The 21471-nt window shown below is 33.5% G+C and overlaps 4 protein-coding genes across 17 annotated transcripts in view; 3 read left to right on the top strand and 1 right to left on the bottom strand.

The window, feature by feature from the left end:
• Positions 1 to 10340, top strand: part of LOC126923316 (glutamate-gated chloride channel) — a 39200-nt gene extending 28860 nt beyond the window's left edge. For 10 of the 14 annotated variants that reach the window (XM_050736657.1, XM_050736658.1, XM_050736656.1 and 7 more), the window contains 8 exons: positions 2448 to 2517; positions 2598 to 2751; positions 2831 to 2913; positions 3456 to 3590; positions 3701 to 3853; positions 4650 to 4930; positions 5825 to 5860; positions 7098 to 10340. In XM_050736657.1, the coding sequence (XP_050592614.1) occupies positions 2448 to 2517; positions 2598 to 2751; positions 2831 to 2913; positions 3456 to 3590; positions 3701 to 3853; positions 4650 to 4930; positions 5825 to 5860; positions 7098 to 7331 (1146 nt within the window). In that variant the 3' untranslated portion in view covers positions 7332 to 10340. The remainder of the gene's footprint in view (positions 1 to 2447; positions 2518 to 2597; positions 2752 to 2830; positions 2914 to 3455; positions 3591 to 3700; positions 3854 to 4649; positions 4931 to 5824; positions 5861 to 7097) is intronic. The other 4 variants (XM_050736664.1, XM_050736666.1, XM_050736663.1 and 1 more) reach the window with 1 other exon arrangement.
• Positions 7334 to 11525, top strand: LOC126923660 (G-box-binding factor-like; the record flags this gene model as incomplete). Its single annotated transcript, XM_050737345.1, has 1 exon — positions 7334 to 11525. A coding segment is annotated over one exon (786 nt), but the record flags the coding sequence as incomplete, so codon positions are not given.
• Positions 11526 to 14986: 3461 nt separating this feature from the next.
• On the top strand, positions 14987 to 16255 carry LOC126923509 (DNA-directed RNA polymerases I, II, and III subunit RPABC1). The gene is made up of 2 exons (XM_050737030.1): positions 14987 to 15436; positions 15510 to 16255. The coding sequence occupies exons 1-2, from the start codon at positions 15135 to 15137 to the stop codon at positions 15838 to 15840; spliced, it is 633 nt and encodes a 210-aa protein (XP_050592987.1). The 5' UTR covers positions 14987 to 15134; the 3' UTR covers positions 15841 to 16255.
• LOC126923508 (growth factor receptor-bound protein 2) lies at positions 16242 to 21443 on the bottom strand. Its single transcript, XM_050737028.1, has 6 exons — positions 20718 to 21443; positions 19635 to 19732; positions 19425 to 19544; positions 19177 to 19342; positions 18920 to 19093; positions 16242 to 18839 (listed from the first exon to the last, which is right to left on the bottom strand). The coding sequence occupies exons 1-5, from the start codon at positions 20793 to 20795 to the stop codon at positions 18920 to 18922; spliced, it is 636 nt and encodes a 211-aa protein (XP_050592985.1). The 5' UTR covers positions 20796 to 21443; the 3' UTR covers positions 16242 to 18839.
• Between the last annotated feature and the right edge of the window lie 28 nt (positions 21444 to 21471).

The raw sequence follows: 21471 nt of genomic DNA on the forward strand, positions 1-21471 counted from the left end.
AACGAACAAGCGAAACCAACACGAAAACAAAGAAAAAGAGAAAAAGAAACAAATGAAATGAGATAGAAAGGAATTAAGAGAAAGATCGAACGAAACAGGATCGTAAACGAGAAAGGATCACGTCTAGGTTTTAATTTGTATTCGACTTGCCAACAATCGAGGGAAACAAAGTAAAAGCCAAAGAAAAGAAGAATGACCAAAATAATTGCACAGAATATTTTGGACGTTTTCTGTAACTCCCTTTCCAAACAAAAAAAAAAAAAGTCAAAATTAAGAAAAAAAAAAAAAAAATAGAAAAGAGAGACAGGACGCCGTCGACGTGGACAGGTCCAGCCGGGAAAAAGTTAAACTGTGAGCCAAGATGCATGCGTTGTTCACTTGCAATGTACATATAATACAAACACGTACATATACGTCTATATATATACATACATATATATTCCTTTATTCTATCAATAATTTCAAGACAGAGACATATATATATACACATATATATACGTATATGTATTACATAGCATATGTAGTTATTCTGTTTCTAGCTGGAACCACTGGTAGTTACGTAGTTAGTTTCGATGTTGCTTCGTTGCATGCCTCTTACATTTGCTTCAACGCGATGTATACAACTATACTTGAACATCATTGTTTGTTCGTCCACCACCGCCTTTCGCCCAACCCCCTCTTTACCCCATTTTTCTCGACGACGAGATTTTTCATTCCAGCAAGATATCCACACAGCCTTGATTCTTTAACGCTCCGTGGCCAAAAAAAGAAGAAGAAGTGTAGCAGAGAGGAAGAGAGGGCGGAGAAAGAGGAAAATTTACCACGACCTTTCGTCGTCGGAGCAGAAGTGCTCTTTGCCGTTGAAACGACCTCTAAAACCGTACAGGGTTAATCTTTTTTCTTATTCCGCCCCTTTTTTCGCTTCCTCTTCTTCTTCGCCCTTGTTCTTTCTCCACGAGAGAACGCCTTTCGTGGGCCCTTACGCTTCCGGCCTGGAAAAAAAAGACGAACAGTTTTAAAGTTGGACGTGTCGTTGAAAAGACACGCGAGGAGTCATAGTGACACAGTGGTAACGAAAAATCGAATTTCCATTTGACTGTTTTGTTCTTCTTTTTCACGGAGCGTTAGGAGAGTCGAACGAAATATTTTAGAACACGATACTTTCGTTCGATTGGGCTGATATACGAGATACAAAGTAGGCAGGATGTTCGAAACGTCGTTGATGAAATTATTCGAGATACAAGGGTGTCTCTAGTTCCTTTGTTCTATATATATATAGTGACATTTTATCACCATTTTTTTCGTATCTTGTTCCTTTCTCCCTTATGAGTTTGTAATTTGTATATTTATTCGTTGCCGCAGTCGATCGGATTTGTCGCTGATCGAATCTGCAAGGATATTTGAACCTTTTAGTATCCAGCAGATTATTAGTATCATTTGTACGTGTTTCGTTAAGTTTCAACGATGGCTACTTTGAAAATGTCATTTTTAGAAGATCTGTCGGTGACTTTAAGGTGCTGATGTTACGCAATTACTGACCTCGTTCGCGTTTATTGATGCAGCTTACTGTCCTCTCGTTTCTTCTTTGAAGTCTCAGACTGTTTCTATTCGTCTTCAACGTAACAATGCCAGATGTGTGAACATTATTCACACGTCAGACAAATTCCATATTTAGAAAGATTTAGCTTATTTCTTTTCTCTTAAATGATCTGCCCAAAAAAATTAGAAATAATCCACCAGTTACAAGTACTTTGTCTAAAAACGGATCGAAGACGACTTCGAATAGATGTGATACGATAATTGTGGAATTAAAAATGGAAAGTATCTCAGTTTGGCTCGTCACTGTATTACCATAGTATTTCACTTGTTTTTTTTACAACGTCAACCAGGTCAGTAAAACAATTGTCAACCATTCGAAGCAATTGCTAATGGATTCGGCGATATTGCACGACGAAAAGATAAAAATTATTTTCCTGTCGAATTATGACAATTCTACGTTACATATGTGTTTGTTCTTCCAATTAATTAATTGTGTACAAAAATTTGTTTCTTTATCGCTGTATCGATTTCATTGATTTCTCCCTGTTTGTTTTCCGTAGATTGATTTCACGATTAGGGAGGAGCGTAGAAGTTTCTAAGCTGACGTTCCAAGGAATAACTCGAAATATATAACAAAGTACTAATCGAATAAAATTAATTCACAATATTAGTCCAACATTTTCAATTAACTTTTAACATACAAAGCATCTTCCTTCTGACGACTGCTTTGAAATTTCTGCAGCTGCTCCGTTTGTCACTTCGATTTACAAACGAACTTTCCATATGTCCGTTTCGTCATTATAGAAATTCCAAACGATCATTTCGAGCATAAATTACATATTTGCTATTGAGTTTGGTGCGAGCAAGAGTTCACTCGATTAAATCATTCCCATTTCTTTTCTCTGCAGGAGTACTCTGTACAGTTAACATTCCGGGAACAATGGCTGGATGAACGATTAAGATTTAGTGATTTTAAAGGTATGAAGAATCATTGACTTTATTGTCCGGTATATTTTATAGTTGAATCTCATCATATGTGTTTCGTCATCAAATTGCAGGTCGTCTAAAATATTTGACATTGACGGATGCAAGTCGCGTTTGGATGCCAGATCTGTTCTTTTCGAACGAGAAAGAAGGACATTTTCACAACATTATTATGCCGAATGTATACATTCGTATTTTTCCCAATGGTTTCGTTCTATACAGTATACGGTAAATTAGAATTAATATATTTAAAGAATGAATTTCTCTTTGCTGTTTCCTATAATCTGAAAATATTCTTATGTTTCAGGATATCCCTAACATTATCATGCCCGATGAATTTAAAATTATACCCCTTGGATCGACAAGTTTGCTCGTTGCGTATGGCAAGTTGTGAGTACCAGACTTTGAGCAATTAAAATTAATATTACCAGTTACAGTGACATGCAAAAATTTCCAGCCAGAATGAAGCTTTAACATTATTACAACGCTAGCAAAACACCATCAGATATCTACTTTGCTACTGCACCAGATTTTAAAGATAAAAAACGCAGCTTAAAAATATCTAACACTATGCAATCACTCCAATATTGAATATTGAATATTGAATATAAGTATATAAGTATAAGTAAAAGAAGATAGTACGATATACACAAACACTGTTATATACTTGAGTAATATATACATATATATTACTTAAAATTCTATAAAATACAAAAACAATAACATTTTATAAGTATCAATTTATAATATTATTATAGACAATATTCCATAAAATTTTGAAATATAAAGTGAAAAATCTTCCTGCCCAGAAACGTTTACATGCTACTGTAAATCACTGAATTTCTCTTTCTTCCCTTTTACAAATTTGTTTAAAAATTTATAGTTAGTTATCAATTTCATTGAAAGTTGACTAATCGATATTTGTTTTCCAGATGGTTGGACAACCGATGATTTGGTTTTCCTGTGGAAAGAAGGAGATCCTGTCCAAGTTGTTAAAAACCTACACCTGCCTCGGTTCACGTTGGAGAAATTTTATACCGATTATTGTAATAGCAAGACGAATACTGGTCAGTAAATTACCTTCCTTCTTCCCATTCTTATTTCATCTCCGTTATTCAAGAAATGGCTTGCTAAAATATACGTATAAAGTCTAATTAGATATTCGATCGACTTGCAGGAGAATACAGTTGCCTGAAAGTTGACTTGCTGTTCAAGAGAGAATTCAGTTACTATCTTATTCAAATCTACATCCCCTGCTGTATGCTTGTAATTGTATCCTGGGTATCGTTCTGGCTCGATCAAAGTGCTGTACCAGCTCGAGTTTCACTTGGTAACGTTTCAATTGAAATCAGCAATTCATTTTATCCATCCACCACTACATTCATCTACTTTATTTATGCCATATCAATAGATTTCAAGATATCCTTACATTTTTTTTTCATTCTACTATTCTTTCATATTTTATTCCTTCTAGTGAATGCTATAAGCTCACAAACTTTTAGACTTTTCTTTTATGATACTCTGTATAGTGGAGAACTCATAAATAAAAGTAGTTCTTGTACGATGAAATATAGTGACTTGTACCTAGCAAAAAGTATTGGCAATATCCTTATTTCATCAACTTCTATACTTTACTTCCATAGTATCGATATGAAACTTGATACACTTGGACCTAATTAATTACCATGTAAGTGTTATAATGAATACAACGGCGTACCAATACTTTTTGTATCCGCTTTACTTCACTTGCAATAAAAATAGTATAGTATAAATGGCATCAGAGTAAGAGAAATGTATCTTTGGAAAAAAGTAAGAATGAAACTTTCCAAGGTGCAATTAATTCCATTTAGCAGTGAAAATATTCCTTGTTTATAGCTCGTAACTATACAGAGTCGTTAATTAATTCATTAAGGACCAACCAATGATTTGTCATAATGTTACAATTACATTTAATTTCTTCATATTTCACAAAATCGGAAAGTCCAAATGAAAGAGATGATCAGAAATCGCAAATGATGTGTTGCGTTGACACGATGTTGGCCCTTAATGGTTTAAATTAGAGTCGTTGATTTAATATCAATTCGCTTTATTATAAATAAACCTTCGTTAATTATCGTTAAAACCAGGTGTTACTACCTTGTTGACGATGGCTACGCAGACGTCAGGAATAAATGCCTCACTGCCACCGGTTTCTTATACAAAGGCTATCGATATTTGGACAGGCGTATGCTTGACTTTCGTATTCGGCGCTCTCCTTGAATTTGCCCTAGTAAATTACGCATCGCGGAGCGATATGCACAGCGATAACATAGAGAAAAAGTATCCACCGTCTGAAACCGAACAATCCACGTCGATGGACTTACCCTCTGATCAAGTCGAACCAGATAATTCGTCAAATTTCGCTATGGTCAGTATGCAACGATATTAAAAGCTGTTTAATGTTCGATTAAATCTTAAGCGCTTCTCTGTGCCATATCTTTCTTTACCTTCCTTTTCCTTTCTCGTTTATTCAATCGAGGCATAATGTTGTTTATTGTATCTTCAGTGTTTTGTGTCTTCCTTTTTCCTTCTTTATGATATGTAGATGTATGATATGTAGAATCCTACATTACTGACACACCTTGATTCGTTCGTAATATAATTGTAATTTCGATCTTAAACCAGATGAGAATAATTGGTAATTTATAATTGAGTCCTACATTGTGTCATTGTCTTTGCCATAGCTTCTTTTTTTTTATTGTTTAAAGACGAGCTTCTCAACTAGAGTATTTTTTCCTCTGTCTTTGTATAATTGTACGTGCTGTTGTGGATTGGAATTTCGTTGGGTCTCCTTTCTTTTTACTCTTTCTTATTTCCATCCAGTTCGCTGTAACACCACCTCTAACCCTAATTATGATTTTCTATAGCATAGCGCGATCATAAAATAAGAGAAAATAAAGATCTCCTGACAACATTCATCTTTGGTCAGTGATAAAAAAAAAAAAACTGAGTTTTCAGTTATTTCGATGATATGAAAATCATCGAGAAACGTTAGACGAACCGAGAAACTCTTCAGTTTCAAGCTTCTTTTCGTTCCTTTAGTAATTATTCTAGACTTTATTAGCTATTCGCAAGATATTTTATAAAGCATAGAGCGTTAATCGTAAGATATCGATATCTTTCTTTTTGTCTTTTCTTTTTTTTTTTTTTAACAATATAGTTGCCTGAAGCGTATAACATTGAAAAAAAAAAAAATTCTGAATCTAGCTATCATAACGTACATTCATTCTATTATTTTACTTTTATTATTATAAACTGCTAGACCGGATATGATGGACCACTTCAACATTCTCTACAGGTAAATAATCCCTTTAAAGTCTAGTACTTTATATTGTAACTTGACTTTTACATTCAGTAATACGACTTTCGACATTTGGTAAATAATTGATCATTCTAGAGATAATAACAATGTGTTATAGTTTACTGGTAATGAACTGGTTATATTTTTATAACGAATGCCTGCCTATTATAGATAGTAAAAATATCCTACATTTCGTAGTAAATTTCTTATCCATTCTGCAAGACAGATACTTTTCTACACTCGTAAAAATGAAAGAGGATGTAAACCTGACGTTTGTCCCATGGTAGTTTATTTAACAAACGAGAATGAATATGCATAAAGTTATTACGATTTTACACGTATCCAACATTTCTATACAAACGAACTTTTTCAATTATCGTTGATCAAAGCTGGATGTGTGTGTAGACCATTTTTGGCACCACCAGAATTATCATACTGCATGATACTTATACAATCTTAGATCGTTCGATGAGAAAACGAATCCATAAAGGAAATATTTTCTGCTCGTTAAGTTACGTCATTATCCTGATCTCTTTTACCGATGTTTCGTCGCGAGATATTCCATGAAGTTCGAAAATTTCATTTGCATGTACGTGTAAGTTGAGAGGAAAGTACAGAAAAAAATCACCAACACTTTTACCAAAAACTCGCATTGCAGTTAGCTTTTCGTGTTAAATGTTCCATCCATTACCGTGTTTGCGAACGAATCTCCTCGATAATCAAATACGATGTTCTGCTATTCTTACACAAATACAGCGACTCGTTAGCACGATGAAAAATATCATACAATATTAATATATCATAATAGATATAACAAATAATTCTAATTAATATATTTTGTTATGTAATATAAAATATTATATAATAGATACTATCCGTGCAGAAGAACATTTACATATGTAAATCTTAAAAAGGAGAAATCAAATTCTCAGATATAATGATACATTTACAAACATAAAAGATTCTATGGAAAATGAAAGATTTTTAAAATAGATGGAAGAAAATTGTATGTTACCTAATGTAATATCTATTAAGAATTGCCGACTTAATGTATCAACGAATCGCTGTAAACCGCACGAACAACTAGTAGATTGTCTCTGTCTATTTACAGTACATATACATACACTGAAAATGATCGCTTACCGTAAGCAAGATAGAAAAAGAAAAGAAATGAAATTAGATATGAAAGAAGTAACGCACGACTAATGCCTGGACGTGGTGGTAATTTTTCCAGAAACCTCTGGTCCGACAACCGGAGGACACTATGTCGATGGATAGGATGCAGCACTGCGAATTACATATGCAACCACGAAAAAAAAACTGCTGCAGGTCGTGGCTGTCCAAGTTCCCGACGAGGTCCAAGCGCATCGACGTCATCTCACGGATCTTCTTCCCAATCGTATTCGCTTTCTTCAATCTCACGTACTGGTCCACGTACCTGTTTCGGGAAGAAGAGCAAGACGAGTAAATGTCGACGAGGAAGCGCTCGGATCAAGGGACGTGGCTCGCGGCCATTCCCAGTTTACTTACACCACAGCCACCACCACCGGTAAACCTTATCATCGTTCGCGTTCTCGTCGACTACATTCAGACCATCAGCAACCTCGTCAACCGCCCCATGACTGTCGCCTGCATCGGCATTATCCCCAACGCAGTAACATCCAGCAACAACAGCCGCAACAACATCTGCAGCAGCATCATCATCGTCATCAGCAGCAGCCGTCACCTCTGGCTCCACCGACACAATATCAAACGTTACCCTCGAACCATAGACACAAACACCATCCACGTTATTATCTTTATCAATCGCATCAGCCGAGATCCGCGTCGTTCTCGTCGTTACACAACGTGGTCGAAGGTAGCAGTAGATGTTCGTCGTTACCGAGGGGTTCGCGGTATTCGTTGAAAAGCCCTGCGAGATCCTCGCCTTCGCCCTCGCCCTCCCCCTCGCCCACGCCCACGCCCTCTCCGTCGCCCACTACGTCTCGCAGAGTGACACCGTCACCGCCCGCGGCGACTGTTCGAACAATCCCACCCCAAGACATCCGCCGTTTCCAACGACATCCGCTTCCCCGTACCGAGCGGTGCTGTTGGGGTCTTCTACCGCGACGTTGGTTCACCTGTCGAGCGAAAGGTACTGCAGGGATTGACTTTGTCTCGCGTATCGCTTTCCCTCTCATGTTCATTCTGTTTAATCTTGGCTACTGGTCCACCTATCTGTTCCAAGGTGACGAAGGCGATTACATGCATAAGTAAATTCGATTCTGACATCTATTTCACGCCTGTCGTCAATGGATCGGACGAACGAGAGGAAAGGGTGAATGTGCGAGCGACGTCAAGATCACGTCGTATGCTGTGCTTCAAAGTCTGTCTGTAACTGCTGCCTCCAAGAATCCTGTTCCCTGTATCGCGGCGAATTTTCCTACGATGTGCGTCATCCAATGTGTCAATGTTCTTATCGAGAGCGAGAGGGTGTGAAAGAGCGTGTAACGTTACATCAGACGTTCTAGTAATATTATCTTCGATACACTAAGACGATGCAGGGAACGAAGATTCGCTCGATGCTCGTTTCAACGAGGAAAGGATAACCGTAGAGAGAGAGAGCGGAAAAATCGGGAGGCAGAGCGTATTTCGACAGAAGACTTTTTAATAATCCGTGCCTGAAGTTCGATGACCATACTTTAAAGACCAAGGTAAGCGCAACGAAATACGCAACGTTTGGTACGGTAGGGAGTAGTCGATGAGATATTATATTATATATAAATGATAATATATATATATATAATTATATATATTATATGTTATATAATACGTAATATATATGTATATTATATATGTATATATTACATAACAAGACGCGAAAACGGGAAACGAACATGGTGTAAGAATTATAAGCTCTTATGAGACCGTATACATATTAATTATACACATATAAACACTCCTCTGTAACATATTCGGAAGACCGCGTGCCACAGGATGATTAATCAATGTAGTGGGCCCTGTATAGCCACGGCCTGTTAACGAACTACGTGCGAATAAATTTATAAATAATATAACGTAATTATAATTGACAAGCAAAAAAGAAAAAAAAGTCATTAAATGCAACAATGATTCCTGTGTATAAAAAGAAAATCCTCAGTCTAAACGGAATTAACGAGTCAATGTTAAGCATATTATTTAAATAACCCGATGATTAACATTGATTCGAAAGTGAACCAAAAGAGAAGACAAAGACGTGAAAGGGAAAACGATTAAAGAAGGGAAAAAGATAAAAGAACAAAAAAAGTGAAAAAAAAAAAAGTAAAAGAGAAAAGTAACGTTCTCGAGGGGACAATTAGCTGATATTACGAGAAAAAAATCGCATTATCAGGAAGGATTATATTATACATTTAGATATTAATTATCGATCGAGGCGGTAGTATTACACACGGACACGCGACAGACGACTCTCTCCCTCTCTCTCTCTCTCTTTCTCTCTCTCTCCCTTCCTCTTCTTTTCTCTCTCTTTTTCACACCCACATACACGTCACGCACACAGACACACAAAACAAAACGTTGCTCTCCTTTGGACTTTTTCGAGATCTCGGGATCTCTAAAGTATTGCTCATTGACCAGTCGAGACTGAGGATATTGTTCAATGTGAAAAATATATAGGTGGAAAGAAAAAACCGTAAAAAAAAAAAAAATTAAAAAAAATCGAAAAAAAAGGTATATATAAATATATATATATACATATATGAAAAAATGGACTGAAATCGAATGAATCGAGCGAGACACGATTCATCGTCGGATAAGGAGCGTAGAAAACTTTATTTCCGAGCAGCGGTACCGCAAAGAACGTTTGTCGATATCCGTAGGGGGGAAAGAATTAAAAAAAAAAAAAAAAAAAAAAGAAAAAGAGAAAAAGCCAAGCAAAAAAAAAAGAAGACGAAAAAAGATCTAGATAAGATTGTGTTGCAAAGTAATACGGAAGGAAAGGAGAATAAGAAGGGGTGGAAAAAAGCGGGGATGAGATTAAAGCGAATTTAATTTACTCTGCGCGTGCTTCGTTTTAATTGTCGATTCGAATGGACCGCCGTTTCGAGACACGTCGAACAAATTTCCTGCATCGAAGCGGGTCCCTATAGTAATATACGCGTATATTTTATAGTAGATCTAACAAGTGTTCTGTCCGTTCGTATTCCTTTCGTTCATTGCATGCGACGAAAATTCGTTTCTCGCCAACTAATCTCTAAGGCACATTAGATTTCCTTTCGACAGGAGGCTCATAGAGGAAAGTTTTTCGAACGAATCCTTTGGCGTCTCAGTTTTCCTTATCGTTGTTCGTTTGTCTGGCCGTCGCCATATCGATTCGTCGTTGAAATAGTTCGATGCTTCGATCGTAAAGGGAAGCTTTTAGATCAGAGGAATGACATAGACGAGGGTAAATAACACCGATATTTAAAACGAAAAAAAAAAAAAAAAAAAAATGAAGAAACTAACAAAGCTTAAGGAAGAACAGTAAACAGAAGAAAGAAGAGAGCGAAAGAAACGACCGAAAGGATGAGTATAATATCGTGCGCAAGCGAGGAGGAAGAAGAAGAAGAAGAAGAAGAAGAGCGTTGTGCTGATTTTATCGTCGTTTCACGCTGTCCTTCCGTTTTGCTCATTCTCGTTGATTTGTCCGTTTATCATAGCACAATGTCGGATCAGTATAACGTCCTGCTCAATAACGACTGACATAAAAACCAATTATGATGATTAATTGTATATACGTATTCTTATCGTGACTAACGAGGTGTAACGCGAATGGATGAATTCCCGAATTTTAAACTGAAATTTCGATTTTATTGTACGCGCCGTGCGACTCGTGGCCGCAAATTAACGAATAATTGAGCGAGAGATGGCGAGAGAAAGAAACTGGAAGCGAAAATAAGGATAAGAACAGCGTATGGTAAATCGTTTAATCGTCGAAAGTTCTCTCCGAACAGTATTATAATTATTATAAGAGAGAAAAAAGAAGAAAGAAAAGAGATAGAAAGAAGACGTAAGAAGAAGAAAAGGAATAAAGAGAAAAGCGGAAAGAAGAAATGACGAGCGTAGAGAAACTGACTTCGAAATCATCGTTGGTCACTGTCTACATTCTACATGATTACGCTGGATGGGTGAACGAATCGCCGGATATAAAATAAATATGGTAAATCGCAATTGCGCGACTAACGCGTATCACATTCATTCTTCGTAATTCAAAACCCGGCAATCACGTTCATGTTTTATATTATCGGTACGATACGAGTATGCCATTTTGTCAGACTGCATCGTTCCAGGCGTGTTTCAAAATCATAAAAGAACAAAAGAAAAATGTTAAAAAAGAAAGAAAAAAAAAGAAGACAATTCGTGCGAACGATCGAGAAAGCGACAGCCACGCGAGATTACGAAGAAGAGCGAAAGATACGATAGGATACGATCTTTCTTTTCTTCGTGAGGTCGCGTCGAGACGCGTTTCTCGTTCGTTTATTTCGTAAAAAATAAAGAAACAAATAGATAAAAAGAAAAAAGAAAAAAAAAGAAGAATCACACGCTGAGAAACGGCTGGTACGGTGTTAATCTTATCGTTGTCGCCTTTCAAAATTAGTAGCCAAACGAGAAAAATGAAAAAAAAAAAAAAATAGAAAGAAGAAAATATACGAGAGAAATCGATAAATCGAAGATGAGGTTTTTTCATTTCGATTCGGGATTTTGTTTGGAAAAGCGAAAAAGAAAAAAAGAAAGACGAAGAAGAGAGAAAAACGAGCGATCATCTTGCGGAACGCGACGTATTTATTTTTCACGATATTATCGAGAAAAAAGAGAAGAACAAATCGAACGGCGATTTTGAAGTGTAAGATATAACAAATGAATGGGCAGAAGGGAATGTTTCGTTCTTCAGCTAGTCTTTAAGTTTCTGTGTTGTTTGCCAGTGGCCAATAGTTGAAGGCAGGAGAAAAAGTACAATGAAAATGAAGATAATTTAGATTTAGTTGATACGAGATCATAAGAGGATAATTTAAAGAGTATAAATACTTCGATATGAATATTCAAATTTGCCCAACAGCTATTGGCGGTAATTTTACACAGCGTAACTCGCCCCCATATACATCAAATTTCATCAGGGTAATTAATCGAGCTAACAAAATCTACATCTATAATTGCTGTTACTAATACAGATGCGATTAAGTTTGTTCCAATTATAATCTTAATCGAGAAACTTTGATTTGTTACGACGCGATTTAAAGAGAATCTCTATTTTATCGATTTGTTTTTCTACTCCTAAACAGCAGATTTATCGTATAAGTATCGTAGGAGTCTTTAATAAGTATCTAACGTTAAGTGAAAATGTCTTAAAATGTAAATGGGATTGTTAATTTTTATCTCTTTCAGAATTCCAAGTCGTTAATGATAAATACCGTTTTATATTTACAAGCAAGTTTCATCAACTTTCTGTTTATTCCGTGTGTTTGACTATACTTATCTATAGAAAAATCGTATATAGCGAATCGTACAAACTACGTATGCGAACACTATGGGGGAATTTTGATAAGGTAAATTAAATTAAACTCGAAACGATTTTATTTGAGGAATAAAATAAAATATGTATACGTATATATGAGAATAATATAGATAAGAAAAGTCTGCCCTGTAACTTCAAAATCGCAACATTGTCGGGAGAAAAAGATAAGGTACCTATTTTAAATTTCAAAATACACACCTAAGGATCTAATTTTTATTGTTTTAGTGCGTTTACTATGTAATATTATTATAAGTACAAAAAAACGTTTCTCTATGTAGTTTAAGATATGTAATAAGTTGAAACAAGAAAGGAATATATCTATCAGAGAATCACGAGTGTTGATTATTTTAAAAACAAAAAAGAAAAAAAAGAGCAAGTGCAGTATAAAGCGAAATCGAATGAATAGTTGATTTATGTTATTACTCAGCGACTCCCTAATGCATAATGCACCATTTGATGTATATTTGATGAATAAGAAATTCTTGAATCAAAAAAGAAAATGATAATTTTCCAAGTTTTCTATTTCATCCCCTGTATATATGTTTTGGCCCAATTGTTTATCGATACATCGTCCCATCAGTAATTTAATTAACTACAAATTTGACTTTACGCAGACATAACTGTCATCTTGATATTCTTGCACAGTTGAATTATTACTGTACATGAAATTATACACGTATTATAATTTATAAAATCAACAATATTAAGATTGGTAATAAATCAAACCAAGGTTTGTAATCACATTTTACAAAATTACAGGTCATCCCACTCGATGCAAAATTATAAAATTGTAAAAGAGAAATTTGTAATTTATAGTACGTAAATAGTCAGTTTAGAAATATTATTAATTAGTCAATTATTGTCCAGAAAGGTGCAGATGTGCCATTACGTCCTAGTTTATCTATTGCGTTCCAAACTACTCTAAATAAAATTTTAGTAACTTATTCTTACGTTCAATTTAATCTTTCAATTACTATATAAAAACGTATTCGCGATCGCAGCTAATTAGCTCATATTATTCGTTATATAATTAATAACTATGTCACGCATACGTGACTCTAATAATAGCTCTGATGAATGATGTAATTAGTAATTATATATCGAAAAATACAATGTCAGGTCTTACCACATGAAGGTGCTGTGAGAGGGAACCTCACTATCCACGTTCCCATCCATCCTCCTTTTACGCAAAAATATACTAATTTTATACTTAAAAGACTGAACAAATTCTGCTTCTGATATAAGTTTACAAAACCCTCCGGTCATTTCGTAAAACAAGCAACAAAAACAGATTTTAGGAGATCCGACGTAAGAAACTAAGTATAAAGGTAAAAGTTAGATTAAATCCTAAATTATATGCAAAACTATATTATAGCTCTATATGAAACGATATTTCGTACTTACATCAATATTTTACGCTATCATTAGTAGGAAAAAGTAGAATAATTAATAGTTAAAGGATATATAAAGAACATATCTAAACATGTGAAACGCGGTTCACTAAGAATTATATTATTTATCCACATTACGCTACTATCCACTAAATATCATCCATAATTATGCATGCACTTAATTACTACTACTTATATTTGGATACTAAAGCATAGATTAACACTCCTGAAAAGCATATATACATTATACATTACACATATATATGTTTAGCAGTATTAACTAACGTTCTCCTATAAAGATAGTTAACCTAATTATAAATCTAAGTTAGATGCGTCCTACTTATTAATTTTTAAAGAAGATCTACCTAATTCGAAATTTATAATTTAACCTATTTTGTAAAAATCTGAAGGTTCTCATGAGTCCTATTTGTATACAAATATCTGCAATGATTTTTTCAAAACCTTGAATATCTTCTATGTACTTACGTATCTTGAAATACTTTGTATATCCCTTTTCATCAATACTGTTGAGATGTCTGAAACAAACTTAAATTTAAATTAATTCAAACGAGATTAAAAATATTTTCATTGGGCCCACCTACCAGAAGTTTATTATCCAGCATCTTATAATCCTATCTATCATAAATCTAAATGTTTCTTTTAAACCTTCCCATAGATACCTCTCCCTATGTGTTTCCTAGAAAGAGTATAATAGATATATGTAAATTGTATTAATTGATATATGTATATTATCTCAAACATATATATTTTATTACGTTTCATTATTATACATATAAATTGTAATTGTATGCATATGCATATGTTTTAATAGATATTTAGATATTAATTAATGAATCAAATACAATATATTTCGTGTATTAAAGGTGAGATTAGGAATTTAGAAAGTAATGAATTTGTAGGAAATTTGTGATTGAGTTAGAATTTATTTAATTTAAATCATTTAAGAAAAATAGAAAGATGCAGAATAAATGTAATTTCAAAAATATCAGCATAAAGAAAATATAAAATAATATGTACTTACATAAACTGCGTTTTGAAATGTAAAGCTTGCATTTTATTAATACGCATGCGTACTATTAATACGCATGCGTACTATTAATACGCATGCGTATTAATAGTACGCATGCGTATTAATAGTGTTGTTCGTGTAGTTCGTATTAATAGTGCGTATTAATAGTTGTTCACGTGGTATGAATAAGTGAGGTTATTTGTATCTACAGAAATACAATCGTTTGCAAAGATTTTTGATTGTTAAATAGCAACAAACGAAAGAAAAGTTTGGAGTATTTAAACAATTTTTGTTTAAAGTTAGCTCCAATTTTTTCGAAAAATGGATGACGAAGCTGAAACATACAAATTATGGCGTATAAGAAAAACAGTAATGCAATTGTGTCACGATCGAGGTTATCTAGTCACTCAAGATGAATTGGATCAAACTTTGGAACAATTTAAAGAACAATTCGGAGACAAACCAAGTGAAAAAAGACCAGCACGCAGCGATCTTATAGTTTTGGTTGCTCATAATGATGATCCGACAGATCAACTTTTTGTATTTTTCCCAGATGAACCAAAAATTGGTATCAAAACTATTAAAACTTACTGTCAACGTATGCAGGAAGAGAAAATTCACAGGTAACTTGATAATTGTGTAATAATTTATAGAATTGGGACATAATAATTTTGAGTTTGTCTTGTTTTTCCACAGGGCTATTATTGTTGTGCAACAAGGAATGACACCATCGGCAAAACAATCATTGGTGGATATGGCACCAAAATATATATTAGAACAATTTTTAGAATCTGAATTGCTTATTAATATCACAGAACATGAATTGGTACCTGAACATATTGTACTTACACCAGATGAAAAAGAAGAATTACTTACCAGGTACAAACTAAAAGAAAATCAATTAATGCGTATACAAGCTGGTGACCCAGTGGCACGTTACTTTGGTTTAAAACGTGGTCAAGTAGTAAAAATTATTAGGCCTTCGGAAACTGCTGGGAGATATATTTCTTACAGACTTGTATGTTGATTCAATATTTCTATATCAATTTTTCTGAAAATTGTATATTGTATATTATTTTAAGAATAAACTAGACTATATAATTTTTATAATTACTATGGTAAGATAAAGAAAAAATAAGATCCTGTTAAAGTATACTTCATTAAATTTTAAAAGAAGATAAAAGTCCATATCTGTCACATGATACTTTATTATACTTTAATTGCATTTCATAATTACATAATTGGTAGTTATCTACTAACTATACATCAGGCAGTTAATAATGCTTGGCATTAATTTTGCAACAATACATTTTCTTCATAATATAAATTTATCTTAATTGGCTTATTAGCTGTAAAAAAAAGGTATAAGCAGTGTAATTTTATACATCTTTAACAGTAACGAATAAAATCAAGATCAACAAAATAAACTTTGTTCAAACATATCTTTTATTACATTTCATTATTATACATTTCTTGGTCCAAATGTGTCATGGTATACCGTTGTCATAAGACAACTTAATTCCAAATTCATTTAAGCAATTGTACACATATAGTTTCAAAGCAATATTTATAACAACTATATTTGTATATTGCTTTATTTGTTGCTGTCTTAAAGACTTTGTTTTAACATTTAATATATGGTAATTAAAAGAACAAATATAGATCACACATGTCAATAAAGTAATTGCAATAAAAAACTGAAACAGTAAGAATAATAAATTGTGCACAACGAATATTTGTAACAATAAATTCCTCTTAAGTACAGAAGGCAAGTGAATCTAATGTTATATGCTTATAATCTAAGCTACTGATTTTAAGAAGCCCTTGACAAGATTCAACTATACTATATTTATACTCTCAGTAACATTAACCATAAAGTTAGAATAAAGTACATAAATTTGCGTTTTAAACATTTCAAACTTAAATAATATAATTAATCGCTATGTTTCTCCAAATTTAAACTTTATAAAAAGTGAACATTAGTATATTATTTATATCCGGTTACAAATTTCCAATTTCATTAATATAAAAGTCACTTTTTTCCAGGAACTATATAAAATATAGTAACTAATTTAAAAAACTATTAATAATAAAAAAATGTCTCGATATATTAGTGGAACACAATTTAACAACAAACAGGTTTTTTCTTTTCATTTTCCATAGTAAGAAAAGAAAACTTATTCCTTTTAATATTTGCTTTCTTTTTTCACTTATTTTGAATATAGTGCATGCATAAGCATATAAGATTACTTATTTATATGATATTTTGCAAAGCAGTTAGATGAGCTAAAATATCACTTTATAAAGTTGTAATTTTAAAAAATAATTATGGTAGATGGGCATAAGTAAATAATGCATGCAAGAGTAATTAATATAATATATTGTTATCAATAAAATGTAAACATAACGAATAATAATAATTACACAATAAGACTACAGATCTTTATTGTTTACACGGAAATAAGAAAGCAAGATTGCCGAAATAATTAGATAAAAAGAAGTATTTAAAAAATATACACGAACTTTCACTCTTTTAAAATTGATAGATTTTGAAACAAAAACGTTATACATACCATTCGCTCAAAAGTCAAGTCTATCTCGCACGGCCGATTTTATATTAATCGTATATACGTATATCGCTTTTTGGCATGTCAGTGAAATGCATTACGGAACATAATTTTTCGTTGCGAAGACAGTAAATAATGTGAAATCAGATGAATTTCTCATGCAAAAATTTATACATTTATTCTAATTCTCTACGTTCTTTCCATTACTAATATTTCTTAAATTACAAAGGATAAATCAGTCGTTGTGTTTGAGTCTCAATATGAATACGTATGTATGACGTTTGTGTAAAAAAACTTGTGTTCTCGTTCCCTTTTCTTCATCATAAAATCTCCAAAAGAGAAAACACTATGAAGAAACTATGACCCAAGAAACTATGTTTCATAGCATAGTTGACAATGGTAAAAATCAAATTTTCCAATCATTTGCATTCGATTGGAAAAAATTAAAAAGCAAAACAGCTACTTTTAGCTGCTGCTATTCTTTTGCTAATACTTCAGAAAATTTACTTCGAGAGATGCAAGAATGATTATTCCACATACAGTCTGAATAATACAAGTCTATATATGATACACAGCAAGTATATCTGATGTCATAATATCAGATGTATCTTAACCGCTGGAAGAATACTCTCTTCCCCAAACATTTGTAAAAATATTCACAACATAGAGGCAAAATGGTGTGCATTTTATGCCAAATGGCGACGCGTTTTAATGCTATATCTATATAAAGTTCTCGTATCTCGTATATGGATAGCTTACTTAGGCTCTTTATCACCAAGGTCCCCGTTTCTCGAACAACAAATTCGTATTAAAAAATACAATGTTTATACCAGCCCGCTTATAAACCTGTCTTTCGAAACAATAGGCATTTTCCTCTTTAATACGACCGATATTTGTCATCACTGATGTATATAGTTAATGTTATATATTTTCATACACATACTCCATCAATGGACTACCAAGATATACGAAACACCATTTAAAATTTCATTTGTCATATATAAATACTGTAAATTTACTTCCACATCTATTTTCTACCAGAGTATTCACAAAAATGAAATTTAAGGTAACCAAACTAGGTGCCTATTGTATAACACAATTGTCTATCGGAAACGTTGGCTAGTAGTATCAGTCCCAATGAAAAATTTTCTTTATAGACCCAATAACAAAAAAGACATGCTACCCTGTTATATACTATATCAGGAACTCTACGTTTGTTTATATAAATTACTAAACACTGAGAATGTTTTTCAGTGAGACCAATAAAAAGTATTAGCGATAATATCGAGTCCATTTAAACAACTCTACGTCTAGACCACCAATACATCCTGGTAGCCCATTCGATAGGCGGAGTTTGCAAAATGTTGTTGATTAGTTCTGCAGTAAGTCTGATCCTGTACGTGATAGTGGTGGGATAATGCGGCCGATGCCTATGGCCTCTGTGTGCACAACATGAGGCCTAGAATAAATTATTCCTTTTTAACAAAATTTACAAAAGAACAACAAAAATAACTAATCAGAAATCCAAATAATATTTACCTAGGAGTGATATGGAGTAACATATGTAGAAGGAAACAGGCCTCGTCTGTTACCAATTTCTCCATGCCACCAGTGTTGGTCTGTACGATCAGTAACAGTTATTACATCACCTCGTTTGAATTCAAGTTCACCAGGTTCTTGAGGTTGAAAGTCATATAATGCTTGGACTAAACACTGAAACAATGTGCATTCTTATATTGCAAAATCAACATCTCTATGTTACTTAATAGTTTAATTGTTATATAAGAGATAATTACTTCTTCTGGCACCATATCCCTTAATTTAACATCTTGTGAACGAGATACAGATGCTGTACGATGATATTCCACTAATTCATTAAGACTGTTAAACTTGACCACCCAGAGGAAGAATTTACCTTGAGCATCTCTTAATACTTTGAAATGTTGAACACCATCTGAACATCTACAAAAAATTATTAAGTAGTTATTCAAGTAATTAATTTACATCACCATATCAACATTTTTCTTAAGAACATTTTACTAACTTTACAGACAAGGAGAAATCACCAGGAGAACTTTCACTGATTCTAATAAGAAAGGCGCCTTCATGTTTGTTCATTAGTAATCTCTCTGCATCTGCTCTGGTTATCCTTCCATAGTACCAGCTGAATAAAGCAAATAAGATATAAGATACAGTTAGATTTCTCCAAAGAATGCATGAATATCTAATAAAAGAAATTTGTAAGGACACTCACTCGTGATTTTTCATCTCTATATAATTACTTGGAATGAGTCCTTCTCTGGAGTCTAATTCAGCTCTGTACCAATTCATGTCATCCTCCATGTTTAAGATCTGTAAAAAGATCATTACAGGTATACCCGATTTGTTACAAATACCATTTCTTAATAAAATATTTCCACATGCAAAAGATATTAAAAGATCTAATTATGACATACATTTATTTTTTTACTTCAATTATAATCTCTAGTTTCAATAAAAAGTATAAGAATCAAAATTATTACAATTAATTTCATGAAATCTTGGACATAAATTAATGAATACTTAATAATCTGAAAATCATTCTATCTATACAGCAAATATATTCTAACAATTAAATTGTAGATAACATGAACAAATAATTTATACATGTAATGTTCAAATGACAGCTTTTGGTGTGAATCATCAGATAAATAAGAAGAAAGGAATTTATTATCAGAGGAATATAAACTTGTAAATTGTCTGTCACATATTTTGAAATAAGCATATAAAAGAAGACTTTATATTAAATATCTCATCAAACATGCTAAGTAGTTAATAACAAAGGTAAAATAGTTTTTTTAAAACTAATAATAAAAGAAAGTGAGACACCAGACTACCAAAGTAGTTTTAAAACAGTGCATTTTTTATAAAAGGTTGAGTACATGGGCAAAAGTTTCTTTTTTTCTTTATATTATATTTTCATTTTAATTTCTTTGATACAAGCTCTTATATTTTAATCGTCGGTAATCCTAGTATTAGCATATAAAATACATGCATTATCGTAAATATCCTTATGGAGATAAAACATCCTATAATCAAGATAAAATATAAACAGATTTCTTTTTAGAGCCAATAAAAAATGAAAGTAAGGCAATAGCAGTTATTAATATATAAAATGCATGGATTATCGTAAATATCCTTAAGCGGTGCACTATATCCAATTGGAACGAAAGCAGTTCGGAAAGTTCGGTATCGGTAAGCTCTCTCTAATAAAAACCAGCAATACAAAGTTATCTCCCAGAATTTTCATCGTTTCCATATATGTAATTGTTAGATAATCTGATTAACGGATACGAACCTTTAGGATTTGGCTTCTACGAAAACTAAGCTCATCCTCGGCCGTCGCCGTGAAATCGTGCTTTGCTATCGCCTCCATTCTTCTTCCTCGTCCCTCGAGAATAAGATTGAAAGAGAGGGAAAAAGAGAGGCAGTGCTATATCTAGTCCTCAAAGGCAATACCAAAATCAGCCTTTGTCTGTTAATGGGGAAAAACAGAACTGAAGATAGATATTTAGCGTTTTGTGTGAATTTTATTCTTTTCTTTTCAATGAAAGACAAACTCGTTCGTTATGGTTGGGTGTCTATCCGTCGAAAGACACGTAATGCCCACGATACAACGCGCACACACACCGACCACTTGTGCTTTTTTTCTGTCCGTGCGATTTTTTGAATTAGTCCTTCGTTAGACCACCCCGATTAATGCCACGTTGAACCATACATATTACACGCGATTACGATGGTTTTCATGTATACCGGTTTATTTTCAGTCACTTGTACGTAGAACTGTCAAAACTGAAAATACGATCATCCACTCTCACGGCTGTCCATCGCTCGTCTTATCAGACATTACACTCGACTCTCCCACTGATCCGCTCACTGTGTTTCGGTTCAACAATGCGCACTGACCACTGCGCACCCTGACGTCTGAATTCTCTCGTCCAAATATACAAATGTCAGGTCAATCTATCCGGATACCGATCGAATAATTACGAGTTGGAGATTCGAGTTAAACGACCCGTCCACGATCGTCGCGAGATTTTGTATGCCATAGA

This window comes from Bombus affinis, chromosome 13, assembly GCF_024516045.1.
Source record: "Bombus affinis isolate iyBomAffi1 chromosome 13, iyBomAffi1.2, whole genome shotgun sequence".
In the NCBI taxonomy this organism is placed as follows: Eukaryota; Metazoa; Arthropoda; class Insecta; order Hymenoptera; family Apidae; genus Bombus; species Bombus affinis.

Excerpts from the sequence above, each read along its gene's own strand:
- LOC126923509 (XM_050737030.1), top strand. The coding sequence starts at position 15,135 with ATGGATGACGAAGCTGAAACATACAAATTATGGCGTATAAGAAAAACA. Across the intron at positions 15,437-15,509 it reads CAGGAAGAGAAAATTCACAG|GGCTATTATTGTTGTGCAAC; the intron begins GTAACTTGATAA and ends GTTTTTCCACAG.
- LOC126923508 (XM_050737028.1), bottom strand. The coding sequence starts at position 20,795 with ATGGAGGCGATAGCAAAGCACGATTTCACGGCGACGGCCGAGGATGAG. Across the intron at positions 19,733-20,717 it reads GTAGAAGCCAAATCCTAAAG|ATCTTAAACATGGAGGATGA; the intron begins GTTCGTATCCGT and ends ATCTTTTTACAG. Across the intron at positions 19,545-19,634 it reads ATAGAGATGAAAAATCACGA|CTGGTACTATGGAAGGATAA; the intron begins GTGAGTGTCCTT and ends TGCTTTATTCAG.